Below are 16,044 nucleotides of genomic sequence, written 5' to 3'. Positions count from 1 at the left end.
GTGTGGGTATGTGTGTGTGATTGTATGTGGGTGAGTGTGTGTGTGTGGGCGTGTGTGTGTGATTGTATGTGGGTGTGTGTGTGTGGGTGTGTGTGTGTGTGATTGTATGTGGGTGAGTATGTATGTGTGTGGGTGTGTGTGTGTGATTGTATGTGGGTGAGTGTGTGTGTGTGGGTGTGTGTGTGTGATTGTATGTGGGTGAGTGTGTGTGTGGGTATGTGTGTGTGATTGTATGTGGGTGAGTGTGTGTGTGTGGGTGTGTGTGTGTGATTGTATGTGGGTGTGTGTGTGGGTGTGTGTGTGTGATTGTATGTGGGTGAGTATGTATGTGTGTGGGTGTGTGTGTGTGATTGTATGTGGGTGAGTGTGTGTGTGTGGGTGTGTGTGTGTGATTGTATGTGGGTGAGTGTATATGTGGGAAGGTGTTTAGGGTTTTTCTAGAAGTGTCTTCAGGATATAGTTGTTGACATATTTCGTGGATTAGATTGGGGTGAATTCTGCTTTTTGAGCAACTTTCACAAAATCGGAAAATTCTGGCAATCTTGGCAATGTTTGTGTGATTAGAAAACTCATTACTTTGTTGCTACAGAACTTCACATGTCGCTGAACAGGTCAGTTAGAGATTCCTCGCGGTTTCATTTGATCTTTTCTCCGCGTTTGTTCTGTCCGGCAACATATTTAACCACATTTAACTGGGATGTCTGATTGACACATTGTGCCCAATGGAACCACAGTTTGTCCAGTTAATTAGACAGCGATTGCTAGGTTGGGTTTGCAGGACAGTTTGTTTGTGGTGGTGGGTGTTACAGTGTCCCACGGTTTCAGCATCTTTTCACTGAACTTAATGGTACATCCACTGTCACAAACCCGAGCGATACAGCGGCGGATCTTCCTCTAGATGGGCCATGTTGCTCAAAGGTTTTTCTTTGCAATATTTTAGAGAGGAGTCAAACTGTGAACGCATGCGTATCTACCCGGCACACTGCACCCGCGTCAGTCAGTTAAAAAATCCCTCCAATCTCTCTCGCCTTCATTTAAAAAAGCCGCCCTTCCCGCTGTGCTATTATAGCAGGACTCTGCTCTGCTTTTGATGCCTTTGTATTACTAAGATTAAGGGGATGATACAGAATTGCAGAATAAGATATGGAGCAGACAAGTCCCAAAGCTTGGACCAAATCTGGTTGCCAGTTGAGTTTTTAGGAGCAGCTGGAGGGTTTGTTGCAGGAGGGGGGGGGGGGGGGTATCAGTTGGAGGGTTTGTTGCGGGGGAAGGTATCAGTTGGAGGGTTTGTTGGGGGGGGGTAGGTTCCAGCTGGAGGGTTTGTTGCGGGGGGGGGGGGAGGTGGGAGGTATCAGCTGGAGGGTTTGTTGCGGGGGGGGGAGGTAATAGCTGGGGGGTTTGTTGGGGGAGGGGGGGTAGGTTCCAGCTGGAGGGTTTTTTGCGGGGGGGGGGGTGGGAGGTATCAGCTGGAGGGTTAGTTTGGGGGGAGGGTAGGTTCCAGCTGGAGGGTTTGTTTCGGGGGGGGGGGGTAGTTTCCAGCTGGAGGGTTTGTTGCGGGGGGGGAGGTTCCAGTTGTTATGGACACTGGCTATTGCAGGCGGGTCGGAGCCCTCACATTAGCTAATGATCACTCCAAACACGGCATCATGGCCGTGCCTAGATACACTGGCTATTCTCTCTCACATCTTTACCCTGGGGACAGTCAGGGTGACCTCAGCCTGGGCCCCCCACACTTGGGCCACTCTTTAAAACTCAGCCCCCCGCACACTGTGTGCTCAGACTGCCCCGACAGTGCAGTCACGCCCTGTGTGAGTTACCCAGCCCCCTATCACTCCTATTCCGGCTTCCGTGGCCACAGTGTAGCAGGCAGCAGGAACCAGCATCCAGCAGCCTCCATGCCCAGCATTTCCGATCAGCACTCTGCCACTAGCTGCCACCATGGCCTGCTCCTGTCACCCACAAGGAGGTACCCTGAACGGGGCAGCCAGGCTGAAATTGGAGAGCACCCCTTCACCCCCAGTCTGTGTGGGCAAAGCTTTGGAAGCCCCTCGTCCACCCGGGCTGCCGGTGCCCTGGGTTCAGCGGCAGAGCCCATTGGCAGGTCACGCCACTATAGCCAAGGGACCGCCTCAAGGAGCGATCATTATGTGAAATCTTTACTTCAAAGTTACAACCCGATTAATCTCAACGTCAGCCAGGGCGGGGCAGGCTCGTTTTTTCGGTATTTGAAACAACCCATCAAGCGGGAGTTAATCTGCTCGTGGATTGACCAGGAAGGGACAGGCAGGAGCTGCTGTTCCCAGAGCTTCGGCACCATGCAGCAGCTAGTGACACACCTCACCGTGCAGCACATTGGGGGCACAGAGGGGCTCATTCATGTCTGTTACTGGGACAAATGTCCACGGGAAGGCAAAGCTTTCAAAGCCAAGTACAAACTGATCAACCACGTCCGAGTACACACCGGAGAGAAACCGTTCCCGTGTCCATTCCCCGGCTGTCAGAAAGTGTTTGCCAGATCCGAAAACTTGAAGATACACAAGCGAACGCACACAGGTCAGTCACCCAGTCAACCAGAATCTTCCAGCAACTTTAATCCTCATTCCCCTGCTGGGAAAACTAACCCTCTACTATACACTGCTTATCCGAGTTTGACACCAGTTACCTCTGTGTAATACTAGTTAACTAAGTTTAATACTAGCTTTCTAAGTTTAATATCAAGTTCTCTAAGTTTAATACTAATTTTCTAAGTTTAATGCTAAATTACCGAAGTTCAATGCTGATTATCAAAGTTTAATACTAGTTATCAATGTTTAATATTAAGTTATCAAACTTTAATACTGGTTCTCTAAATTCAGCTGTAACAATCTACAGAATGAGAAGCATTATCAGTGCTGATGCAGGAAATTTATTACAGGGTGTGATTAATTGATTTTTTATTAAAATTATACCACTGATACAAACTAAAAATCCTCAGTGTTCATGTCGAGATAACCCACACAAACATCCCCAGGGTCTTAGTTTTATTGTAATTTCACGGGTTTAACTGAAGAGAGATTTCCAATTTAAGGGAAGTATGTGAGTGACGATGTTTGAAGAGGTTGGGGTACCAGTAGCACATTAATTTGTACAATATCAGAACTGTGGATATCACAGTTTGACTGTCACATTTTTGACACACACATTTTGTGATAAATTATAAACTCAAGATTCGGGATTGACGAATCTGCTCCATAAACACTCGCGTCTTCTGTAATTTCTCCAGAAAAATATTTGGGCTGTAGCATTCGTACAACTCTGAAAGATAAAATAATCGATCAGTCTGTGGGTAAATTTGACGGAAATACCCGTGTTGGACTGCATTGAGTCCTGATGTATCGCAAACGGTGAATCCAATTGGGAAACTCCGCTTTGTGTGCGCTCAATGTGGCGAAATGTGTGTGTGAATATTGGCGGAGGGATCGATTGAGATATTATGTATGAATCTATCAATAATCTATCACTACCTGTGCGCGTGACTCTGTTTATATTCTCCAGATATTTGTGGAGCATCGATTAGAATTCAAAGCTTCGTTGTTGCTTAATTGAATTAAGTGTATTTACAGAGGAGGATGTTTGAAGCCGATGAGAATTATTTCAGATTGCTATTCTTCATTTAGGTGAAAAGCCTTTCAAGTGCGAATTCGAGGGATGTGACAGAAGATTTGCAAACAGCAGCGACCGGAAGAAGCACTCTCATGTTCACACTAGTGACAAACCCTATATCTGTAAAATGAAAGAGTGTGACAAATCCTACACCCACCCCAGCTCCCTCCGGAAACACATGAAAATGCATTGCAAACCCAGCCTCTCACTCAGCTACCAACACGAAACTTTTACTGGAATATCATACTGTGACACAGAGAGTGACCTTTCTCCAGGAGCCCTCATGTCAAGCAGGCCCAATGCTCCATCCTGTCCCTCACACTCGAACCGACCTGAGGATGAAAGCATTGTGCCGCCTCCCTTCAAACTGGCTGCATTGTCCCCCTCCAGTCCACAGAATAGATTGGACCCTTCCATTATAACAAGAGCTGGCATGTCCTTAGCTCCCTTATCCACAGCCAGGGCCGAGGGAAGAATGGTTCCCATGCCAGCGGGGAGGTCTGCACTTCCCTCCGCCCAATTCGTTTCCAATCGACCCGAAGTGAGACCCAATCCTCCGCCTGAAGCCAAACCCGGAGCTCCTATCAGCCAATTGCCGAGCAGCCTGGGCGAATTCAGCCTGGCTGCGGCTCCCACTGAGCCCAGGCTCGATCCACTCTCTCTAATCCGACCTCCCGGTGCAGCTCCCTGTGCCTGGCCAGGGGCCAGAGTGAACGGCCTAACTTGGAACTCGCTGGCACCCATCCGCCTTCTGCCAGCGCCCTCACAGCGGCCCCAAGGCGGGTTCAACCCCTTACCCAGAAACCGGCTGCCCACAACTTCGCGCCCATCGCCTCCCAGCAGAGCCGGAGTGGGACAGCTCCCTCCCCCGTCCAGGACACCTGCTGCTCCCGGGGCGCTTCTCAATGCATGGTACACCTGTCACAGGAGGTACAGCAGTAACTTCTCCAGAGCTCTGAGCCACACCTGTCCCGCTGGAGAACAGGAGGAGCAGAGTGCTAAAGTGAAGAAGTTCACAGAGAACTGAACTATGGCATCAAGATGTGAAGTAAGACGGAAGCTGGAGTGAAGCTGACACCAAGAGACAGGAAACGGATCCATTAAAAGCTGACATTCACCTTCAGTTCACTCGGGTCTTGTCAAATGACCGTTATTGTCAAATGTGTTTTTACTCAATTGCTGAACGCCAACAATATAGAGAATGACCCTTTCGTTTGGAAACACGGGACAGTCTGAATGAACATATGTGTAATTGAATGTGATGTGGCAGCGTGTTCGAGAGAGTTAGAGGAATTTTGCAGCCTTTCTCAGGATAGGAGACTGTGTCCTTCCCTTGTCTTTGTCAACATTACTAACTCCGACTAAAATGATCATTGGCTTGAATTTGATTTTTGATCTTTAACGAACTTATTAACATTAATCATTCAATGTGAGGACATCAGTTCCACATCACAATATTGTCATCATCCTTAAAACTTCCCTCCTTCTCGAAGCTTTGTGTGAGGTGCAAATATTCAGAATATTGATGCTGGTTTGTTTTAGGGCCGTAGATTCTGATTATTAGATTATATATGCGCGTTTTTGTTATTATCCTTTTATTTATGTGGGTGTATCCCTGAGGTATCGAACGAGATATTTAAAAAAGTTATTTATATCAAACATGTTAAAATGTTTTGAAATCTAAAATAGACGAGTTCACCCCGAAAAACCACTGGTCCACAGCGGGGCAACATCTGTACCTTCTCAGCCACATATCCACCCTGAAAAATACAGGTGTTAGGAACAAATGGGGAAATGATGTCAATCAAGCGTTTTTTTAAATTAAATGTCTTACAATTTAATAACGTGCAATTGTTAAAATGCAGTTTGGGACTGGCTGGGACTCTGAAACGTCAAAGTATTGTTCGATATAATTCCATTATCTTTGACTTGGAGTAACGGATGCGCTTCATTTGAAATGGTTCCCCTCTATCAGTCAGCCTGGAGTGAGGTTGTGGCCACGGGTTACTGCGCTGACCGAGGATTGAAACCATTGCCACGAGAGAAGTCCCAGTTTACAAGGAGTGGATTCTAATGAGCCCTCATCCCCAGTGCAGACCCTCTCAGTCCCTCTTGTTTTTGTAAGGTGCCTATTCACTTCCTGAGGGTGTAGACAGACTCGTACACTCACTGAAATGCCCTGTGTTGTCCCTCTGGCCTCTTCTATTTCACAGGTCCCCTTTATACCTTTACACGGCACAATTAGCAGTTTAGAAGAGTCCTTCTATTTATATATTAATACAAGTGTGTCCTGAATGGAGAAAATTAACACAATGACCAAACATACGATTCCTCTTAATGAAAAAAAAACCTGTGGTTAAATAAAAGAACTGCTTTTCCAGCACTGAATGTAAATTCCTTTGATGTGGAACTAATCATCTAAGGATATTTTTCCGTTGTCCTAACAACCCCACTGAATCCAATAGGCTTTCTTTTGTTCGAGATGTGTTTCTCTTTCTTTCAGTCAAAACTGATGATGATACTACTTTCACGCCCTGTCCTCTCGCATCGCAAATCCATACTTTAGCTGCCCAGAAACTCCCGCTTCAATACACTAAAGTCGGGCTAAATCCAGTGCCCCTGCCGCACCCCCCCCCCCCCCATCACCTTTTATTCTAGTCTTCATTCCGCCCCCCCCCCCCCCCGCCCCCCCCCCCCCCCCCCCGCCCCCCCGCTTCATTAAACGGTATCTCAGAAGTGAAACTTTCAGAATCCGCAGAACGATAAACCGAGCTCAGTAAAACTCGCCTCTCGGAGACTCTGTTACAGTTTGAATTGGCCCCGAGTCCTTTTGCTACATTGGCCTAAATTTCTGCTGCCCTTGATCGTGCAGCCAGTCTGAGGCTTTGGGGACGAGTGCCTATTAGCAGGTCAGGCGGCCAAAGTGGATGTAAACAAAACAGGGACGCACCAGACTATAAAAAACTGGAATAAATTGGAGGAGGGAGCCTGGACAGATTGAAAGAACACCGAATGGGTCCAAACAAATGGTTGCGCTGCATTTCCGCATTTTAAAATGAGACGGGGGGGGGGGGGGGGGTTACCTGCATCCGCTGCAGTAATTATGTGAATTTCTTGAGGGAAATCGGCACCTCTAGTTAATTAAAACAACAAACCGCTTTCTTCCGCCCACAAGACAATCACAATTCACTTGCCTATAGAGAGCGCACCCGCCGAGGCATTGCAAGCTCTGTATTAAATCCTGAATGACATTTTTAAAAAGGGACTTTTGTCGAAAAGCACTCGACCTGAAATTCCTCCTACACATTTCCTTCTGCTTCCTGTTTAACCATTTAATCTAGTTTAATTAAACACATTTAAAATTCAATGCATTTGCAGTGTGCCATTTGAACTCAATTTCCATGGTGTCAGAAATATTCCAAATTCTATCAGCGCCGCCCGAGTCTTTACAATTTTATCACAGAACCCTAATGTTCAGCTCTTACAATCTGCCCAGATTCTGCAAGATAGAAAGTAAACAACAATGGTTTATTCTGTCATATTTCAGGGGGAAACAAAAAAAAAACGATTCGATGGGAAACACAAGACTTGTATTGAAACAGGCTTTCCGCGCCTCCAGCGTGGTTTATAGCAGCAACACATTTACACACAGCAAGATCCCACACGCGGTGTTGTGAGAACTCACAGATCATCTGTTTTAGGTTGATTATTTTTATGATTGTGGCTCAGCCTGGACTTTGCGCTCTAATGTCACTTGCGTGGGACTTGAGCCCACAACTCTGCTCTAGAGGTGTGGGTCCTGCCCCCTGAGATCGGTGAGCGCCCTGGCCATGTGTCAATTCAACCCTGTAAAAAGTTGTGGGTCTTACACACAGGATTTACAAAGAAGGGCATGACAATTATATAATAATCATAATGCCGAATATTAAAAGTGATTCACTCCCAAATGGAAAGCGCGGTTGGCTCTAAGGCTGAATCTCGAAATTCCAAGTCATTGTCAATAGATCAATTTCAGTTCTGCACTGAAGTTAATTCTGATAATCTTCTCCTGCTGGGACAGACCAGGTATCGCTGATAACGAAGGGCGTGAATTTCATTGCAATTAGAGAACCTACGGCAGATTCTTCCGAGATAAATAACCTGCACTCAGTAACATACCTGAGGATTTGTGATTTCTGTCTTTGCAACTTTGCAAAAACAGGAATCTGCACAGGAAGTGAAAATAAGTCACTTTCTCCAACGATAGATTAACGACGGTTAAATATATTCCAAATGTTTTCTTAAAAAATCAGATGTGCATAATAAATTTCCGTGCAATCAATGGAAATGATGCCTTCTCGATGTACCTGCCTAGGCTTGATTAGCTTTGTATAATACTTGTCTTTTTAAATAATCCGATTTTACAAATGCTTTCCCCTCGGTATCTGTCCATTGCCCAGTTCCCTGGCGATGCTGGAGGTATAGTTTTCATTGTGTTTTATACATGTTGCTGATCTTCATGTTTTGTTAAATGCAAATTAGCGCGAACCCCATTAGTTTACGAAACAAGGAGATTGTTTTGGTCAAACACGGGGAATGGATGAATCCATCTCTGAGATTAATTCTACCGCGTGATGTAATCATTAGAGCCATCAGACTGAAAACGTATTAATATTAATGCCGGAATCTTTAGAAAAACAAGCCTCATACTCTGCCCGCGCCGAATTAGCCCAGACTGCCATGGACAACCCTGCTGAAGTTAACATTAAATCAGATAAATTCTCCGAGTCAACAGCTTGTCTCCTGTCTGCCTCTCAGCCGAATGTGTCACCCTGGCTGGCCCTCAGGGGGGGCAATCTGGGGGTTTACTATGTGACCAAACCAGCAGTTGACGGGTACAGATTGTATTCGGGTCCAAATTGAAACATTCGGGGAAAGATGACTATCTCTGGGTAGCATCGACACAACAGTACAAACCCCCCCAACTGCTGCATTCGCAAAATGTTTTGCAAGCTGTTGCGGTTTGCGCACAGATTTCTGATTCTGTCCATCGGCTAAATGCATAAACTGATTGACTAAAAGGAAATGAGTGCTGCATTCAGACTCACACCATTTATAACCTGCACCGTGGCAGCTAGCAGAGGAATGATGTGTAACAGAGTGAACTGCTCACTGCTCACCAATCTACCCCGGATACGGCTGCAAAATCCTGGCGAGGAAATAGCTGAACCGCCTGCCACTGGCAGAGAGCACAGGCTCTGAGATTCCTCTGCCCGCGGCCCTGGCTGTTCACCCTGATGGGCAGTTTTGCTCAAGGGCCGTGCACTGGTCACTGACAATAACTTCCTTATCCAGTCAATGAGTCTTGCTCACCGGGATTCACACTTGCACATAAGACATGTCAGCTGGGGGCTGCCAAACGAAGAGACTGTCCCGCCGGAGCCGAGCTGTGGCTCCGGCTGTAACCTGCCTGCCTCTGGGTTAGGAAACTCCCGATTCAAACCCCACTCCAAGCAACACACACCCCGCTGACACTCCGGCCATGCTCTCCATCAAATACGATCTTAAACCAACGCCTAAAGCCTTGGCAATAAGTGCACCGAAGAAAAAGTGGGGAACTGCCTTGGCTAATATTAACCCTCAATAAATATAATGAGAAACAGGTCTGTGGGATCTTACTGTGCGCAAAGTGGACCAACTCCCCTCCCGCAAATTCTTGGCTTTAGCCGGGCAGCGAGGCTGTCACTGTCCTGGGCTCAGAGTTTGTAATGCTGGAGAATTCAGGAACTGTTTGCATTTTGAAGCCTATTCAGAGAGGAGCGATGCCGGCGGTGTTCCAGTAGCAGCTGAATATCTGCCGTGTTGTGTCCAAGGTGCACACTCGCTCCGACAAGAGAACAATTGTTAGCTTTATCTGGGAAATACAACAATAATAAGGCGTCTTTAATCACAGTCAAACAGAAACCAATAAGGTGGCTGCATTCAACCTGCATTGACCCATGAAATGGCACCTACTGGGCCTGTTGATTCAGATCAAGCCCGAGATCCAGTCCAATGCCTTTTCTGGTCAGTTCCGATCTAGTCTGCCTGTTTTGTGGACACCATGAATTGGATTCGATTTGAATTGGTTATTGGAGCAATGAGATGGATTAGGGGCTTGGCCCCTTTCCACTCTGCTCATTGGTTTTGTAACTCTGAGATAGGAATAACATTACATTATTAAAAGTCACTTCCCAATTCTTTGATTATGACCCTATGGAAGAGTGGGGAGTTGCAGAGAGGAACACGGAAATGTGATGAAATAATTCCCTGCCGTCATTGGTGTATATGTGTGGTGCATCTTCCAGACTCTCATGCCAGTGTAAACAGGTTTTCCCTTTCCACTCTAACAAAACCTCTCAGAATTTTGAACACCTCTATTAATAATAATAATCTTTATTGTCAGAAGTGGGCTTACATTAACACTGCAATGAAGATACTGTGAAAAGCCCCTCGTCGCCACATTCAGGCGCCTGCTCGGGTACACAGAGGGAGAATTCAGAACGTTCAAATTGCCTAACAGTGTGTCGTTTGGGACTTGTGGGAGGAAACCGGAGCACCCGGAGGAAACCCACGGGGAGAACGTGCAGACTCCGCACAAACAGTGACCCAAGCGGGAATCAAACCTGGGACCATGGCACTGTGAAGCAACAGTGCTAACCAATATGCTACCGTGCCACCTCTCTCCTGAATATTCTTTACTCCAAATTAGAAAAAATTCACCTTCTTCAATGTCTCGACATAACTGACATCCCTCATGACCAGTGTCATTCCAGTAAGTCTCTTCGATGGCACCCTTTCCAAGACTGGCCCCTCTAATTGGTCACTCAGAGCCAGAACAATCACATATAATCATTAATAATTTCCTTGCATTTGTTTTTATGCTTCTGTTGAGAAATCTAATTCTTCAGACTATGGGAAGACAGGAAGGGTAAGGAGAACAGTGGACATGCATTTAAGGGGAATCTGGCTAGGTACATACGAGGGAAAGAATCAGAAGGATATATCGATGGGATTAGATGAAGTAGGATAATGGGAGTAGGGCCATGTGCAGCACAAATCCCTACATTGCCCTCTTGGCCTGATGGTCTGTGGCTGCACAGTGGCCATTGGTGTTCGAGGCAGAGAAATGGGAGTGTATTGGAGTAATCCGCCTGGTGTACTGTCAATAGTGAGATTCTTCCTCCTCCATTCACTAAAATGAATTAAATGACTGCGTTTGTATTGAAATATGTCCGAGGGAAAAATTGAAAGAGTTTTTGCATTTATTTTCACTGTTACGACCACCAGATGTCTGAAAGTGTTTACAGTGAACAAGAATTATTGAAGTGAGTTCACTGCTGGAAATGCAGAAACACAGCAGACAATTAACAGGCAAGCAACTAGCCACCAACAGCAATGTGATTCTGACCAATCTATTTTGTGATGTCGATTGAGGGAAAATATTGTCCTGGACAAAATCCTCTTGAAATAGCCGCGAGGGGATTGTTATCATCCAACTGAAGCAGATGAAGCCTTCCATTAACATATCACCCAAAAGACGGCAGCTCTGACAGTGCAGCAATCAGTACTGACCCTCTGACAGTGCAGCACTCCCTCAGTACTGACCCTCTGACAGTGCAGCAATCAGTACTGACCCTCTGACAGTGCAGCACTCCCTCAGTACTGACCCTCTGACAGTGCGGCACTCCCTCAGTACTGACCCTCTGACAGTGCAGCACTCCCTCAGTACTGACCCTCTGACAGTGCAGCACTCCCTCAGTACTGACCCTCTGACAGTGCGGCACTCCCTCAGTACTGACCCTCTGACAGTGCAGCAATCCCTCAGTACTGACCCTCTGACAGTGCGGCACTCTCTCAGTACTGACTCTCTGACAGTGCAGCACTGCCTTCAGTATTGACCCTCTGACAGTGCAGCGGTCCCTCAGCACTGACCCTCTGACAGTGCAGCACTCCCTCAGGACTGACCCTCTGACAGTGCAGCACTTCCTCAATACTGACTCTCTGACAGTGCGGCACTCCCTCAGTACTGACCCTCTGACAGTGCAGCACTCCCTCAGTACTGACCTTCTGACAGTGCAGCACTCCCTCAGTACTGACCCTCTGACAGTGCAGCACTGCCTCAGTACTGACCCTCTGACAGTGCAGCACTCCCTCAGTACTGACCCTCTGACAGTGCGGCACTCCCTCAGTACTGACCCTCTGACAGTGCGGCACTCCCTCAGTACTGACCCTCTGACAGTGCGGCACTCCCTCAGTACTGACCCTCTGACAGTGCAGCACTCCCTCAGTACTGCTTCGGTGTGTCTCCCTGAATTTCGATGCTTAGTACCCTGCCCGGTAATTTAACCTATACCCTTGTGATTCAGAAGGTGTATAATTTTTTAAAATAAATTTGAAGTACCCAATCATTTTTTTCCAATTAAGGGGCAATTGTACGTGGCTAATCTACCTGCACTGCACATCTTTGGATTGTGGGTTGAAACCCAGGCAGACATGGGTAGAATGTGCAAACTCCACATAGTGTGCAGGGGCTGCAATTGAACCTGCGTCCTAGGCGCCGTAAGGCAGCAGTGCTAACTACTGTGCCACCGTGATGCCCTTCGAAGTTGTACGTTGATAAATGTCCATTCGGCTACTCAATAGGTTCATGGTTGATCCAACATTCCTCATGTTCTCTTTCCTGCCCTTTCCCATAACTGCTGATTCTCTTCCTGTTCAAGAATCTATCTCAGCGTTATACACAAGGACTCTGCCCCCTCAGCTCTCTGTGACGAGGAGTTCCAAACTGTCACAGCCCTCCGGGAGAAGGAATTCCTGCTCCTCTCAGTCTGAAATTGGCTCCCCTTTATTCTGAGACTCTGCCCTCTGGTTCCAGACTCTGCCATGAGGTGGAAACATCTGTCATAATATACATCCATGTATATGACGGTGCACAGACAGACAGTGATTAACACACAGGATGACCAGTGAGCACACAGAACACAGCAGCCAATCACCAGACAGGACATGACCAGGCCATGACAAACTCCGACCCCGACAGCCCACCAGATCCTGACACTGAGTGCCTCAAATCCCCATTCCGGGTGGGCATCATTACTAAGCATGCGCTGCCTCTCTCAAATATGGTGAAACACCTCCCAATCCTGAGCGTTGATCCAGACGACGAGTGGTGTGCTAACCTTACAGTTAACAAGGCTCGCATCGGTTTCAAGCTGGACACCGGCGCTTCAGCAAACCTCATTTCAAAATCTGACCTCAACACCATCCGCATCAGACCAAGCATTCTTCCACCGGCCTGCCAGCTCCTTGACTATAATGGCAATGCCATTGTTGCCAGTGGCTCATGCCAGCTTGGGGTGTCCAATAGGTCATTAAAAGCAACGCTGCGATTTGAAATCGTAGGACCCAACAGAGCTTCCATGCTTGGTGCTCGGGCCTGCAAACTCCTGAACATAGTTCAACAAGTCCACACCATGTCATCTGCACAGGCAACGGCCTCACCTGATGAAAAATTCCAGGCTCAACTTGGTGACATCATACCGCAATACCATAGCATGCTCGAAGGTATGGGCACACTCCCATACCGATACAAAATCCTGCTGAAGCCAAATGCCACCCCTGTGGTACACGCACCGCGTCGGGCGCCGGCTCCCCTCAAGGACCGCCTCAAGTTGCAGCTGCAAGACCTCCAGGACATGGGCGTCATATCAAAGGTCACAGAACCCACGGACTGGGTTAGCTCCATGGTTTGTATCAAGAAGCCGTCAGGGAAGGGCAGCATGGTGGCGCAGTGGGTTAGCACTGCAGCCTCACGGTGCCGAGGTCCCAGGTTCGATCCCGGCTCTGGGTCACTGTCCGTGTGGAGTTTGCACATTCTCCCCGTGTTTGCGCGGGTTTCACCCCAACAACCCAAAGATGTGAAAGGTAGGTGGATTGGCCATACTAAATTGCCACTTGATTGGAAAAAAAAATGAATTGGGTACTTAAAATTTTTTTAAAATTTTAAAATTTAAAATAAAATTTAAAAAAGAAGCCGTCAGGGGAGCTTCAAATCTGTATCGACCCCAAAGATTTAAACCGCAACATCATGAGGGAACACTACCCAATTCCAAAACAAGAAGAGTTAACCAGCGAGATGGCTCAATGCCAAATTCTTCACGAAGCTGGACGCCTCCAAGGGGTTTTGGCAAATACAGCTGGACGCGTCCAGTCACAAGCTGTGCACATTCAATACCCCGTTCGGTCGCTGCTGTTACAACCGAATGCCCTTTGGCATCATCTCTGCCTCAGAGGTATTTCACCGCATCATGGAACAAATGATGGAGGGCATCGAGGGGGTGCGAGTGTACGTCAACGATGTCATAATCTGGTCCACAACTCCTCAAGAACACATCGATCGCCTCAAGCGGGTGTTTCACAGGATCTATGCGCATGGCCTCCGACTCAACAGAGCCAAATGCTCATTTGGTCAACCAGAATTCGTTGCCCGCCACAGAGACTGAATTTATAGACTGACTGTTGCATTACCTTGTTATCTCATCGTTTTGACATCTGTACATATCGTTTTTTCTCATGTTTTATCTGCCCTCCATCTGCACTAGACACCTTCCCATGTATATAAGTTAGCATTTTCTGTATATAGTCAAGTACCTTTACACATCTTCACGCACGCACACCTCAATATTCATTACCAGAACACATATTTTGTTTTTTAAAAAATGGGGGGAGTTGTCATAATATACATCCATGTATATGATGGTGCACAGACAGACAGTGATTGACACACAGGATGACCAGTGAGCACACAGAACACAGCAGCCAATCACCAGACAGGACACAACCACTATAAAGCCAGAGGGCACCAGTTTTCCCGCTCTCTCGGGATCCGGCCTCTGAGACAGTCAGAGCTCGTGAGCAGCAGCTAGTACAAACACCATGTGGTAGTCAGTTAGTCTGGTTAGGCTAGCCTCAGGTCTCCAGTCAAGTCAGCATAGTGTCAACCCACAGTTAAGCATGTAATATAGTTAAATGTTAAATAAAATCATGTTGCATCTCCTCAAGTGCTGGAAGCCTGTCTCTCTCTCTACACTGCATCAAACGCAGTCCACATAGACCCAGCCTACTCAACACATCAACATTGTCTCGGCATTTACTCTGTCAAGACCGTTCAGAATTAGGGCAACACGGTAGCACAAGTGGATAGCACTGTGGTTTCACAGCGCCAGGGTCCCAGGTTCGATTCCCCGCTGGGTCATTGGCTGTGTGGAATCTGTACATTCTCCCCGTGTGTGCGTGGGCTTCCACCGGGTGCTCCAGTTTCCTCCCACAGTCCAAAGACGTGCAGGTTAGGTGGATTGGTCATGCTAAATTGCCCTTAGTGACCAAAAAGGTTAGGAGGGATTATTGGGTTACGGGGATAGGGTGGAAGTGAGGGCTTCAGTGGATCGGTGCAGACTCAATGGGCCGAATGGCCTCCTTCTGCACTGTATGTTCTATGTTCAGTAATGGGCAGGGTTCCCCATCCCACCGCACCAGATTTCTGACGCGGTGCACCCCCGGAATTCTCCATCTCGCCAGCCGGCCAATAGGGTTTCCCTGGGCTGCCAGCGAAATGGAGAATCCCAACTTGCTTTTTATCTTGTCTTGTTTCTTGTCGAGCACCTTCTGGAAGTCCAAATACATCACATCTACTGGTTCCCCTCTATTCACTCTGGCTGAGACTTCCTCAAAAAACTCTAATCAATTAGCCAGATACAATTTCCCTTTCAAGAAGCCATGCTGACTCTGATTGATTAAATTATGATTTTCCAAATGTGCTGTTATTACTTCCTTAATAATTGATTCCAACATTTTTCCCCCAATAGATGTTCGGCTAATTGCCCTATAGTCACCCACTTTTTGCCCTCCCTTTTTGAATAGGGGCAGTTTTCCAATCCTCTGATACTTCTCCAGAATCCAAGGATGTTTGGAAAATTACAACCAATGCATCCACTATCTCTGTAGCTACTTCTGTTAGGATGCTAGGATGCAAACCATCAGGGGACTTATCTGCCTTTCGTGCCATTAGCTTTTCTAATACTACTTCTTTGGTGATGGTGATGGTATTTAATTCCTCCCCCATATTCTTTAGTATTTAAAAAATAATAATTTTAGAGTACCCAATTATTTTTTCCAATTAAGGGGCAATTTAGCGTGGCCAATCCACCTAGCCTGCACATCTTTGGGTTGTGGGGGCGAAACCCACACAAACACGGGGAGAATGTGCAAACTCCTCACAGACAGTGACCCAGGGCCGGGATTCGAAACCGGGCCTTCAGTGCCATAGGCAGCAATGCTAACCACTTTGCCACCGTGCTGCCCATATCCTTTAGTATTAATAGG

The 16,044-nt window shown here is 47.1% G+C and overlaps 1 protein-coding gene and 1 long non-coding RNA gene across 2 annotated transcripts in view; both read left to right on the top strand.

Moving 5' to 3' along the window:
• LOC119952356 overlaps positions 1–16,044 on the top strand; it is a 95,564-nt gene that overhangs the window by 27,933 nt on the left and 51,587 nt on the right. The window lies entirely within an intron of this gene.
• LOC119952354 (zinc finger protein ZIC 1-like) lies at positions 1,592–6,217 on the top strand. The gene is made up of 2 exons (XM_038776047.1): positions 1,592–2,553; positions 3,657–6,217. Exons 1-2 carry the CDS (start codon positions 1,647–1,649, stop codon positions 4,667–4,669), a joined length of 1,920 nt encoding a protein of 639 aa, XP_038631975.1. The 5' UTR covers positions 1,592–1,646; the 3' UTR covers positions 4,670–6,217.

Source organism: Scyliorhinus canicula, chromosome 17, assembly GCF_902713615.1.
Source record: "Scyliorhinus canicula chromosome 17, sScyCan1.1, whole genome shotgun sequence".
NCBI lineage: Eukaryota > Metazoa > Chordata > Chondrichthyes > Carcharhiniformes > Scyliorhinidae > Scyliorhinus > Scyliorhinus canicula.
Note: the sequence above shows the minus strand (reverse complement) of the source record. Positions and strands in the feature narration are given on the sequence as shown.

What these genes read in the sequence shown, in the direction of transcription:
- LOC119952354 (XM_038776047.1), top strand. Translation starts at nt 1,647, where the DNA reads ATGGCCGTGCCTAGATACACTGGCTATTCTCTCTCACATCTTTACCCT. An exon ending in ACACAAGCGAACGCACACAG is followed by an intron (nt 2,554 to 3,656) that starts GTCAGTCACCCA and finishes TTCTTCATTTAG; the next exon opens with GTGAAAAGCCTTTCAAGTGC.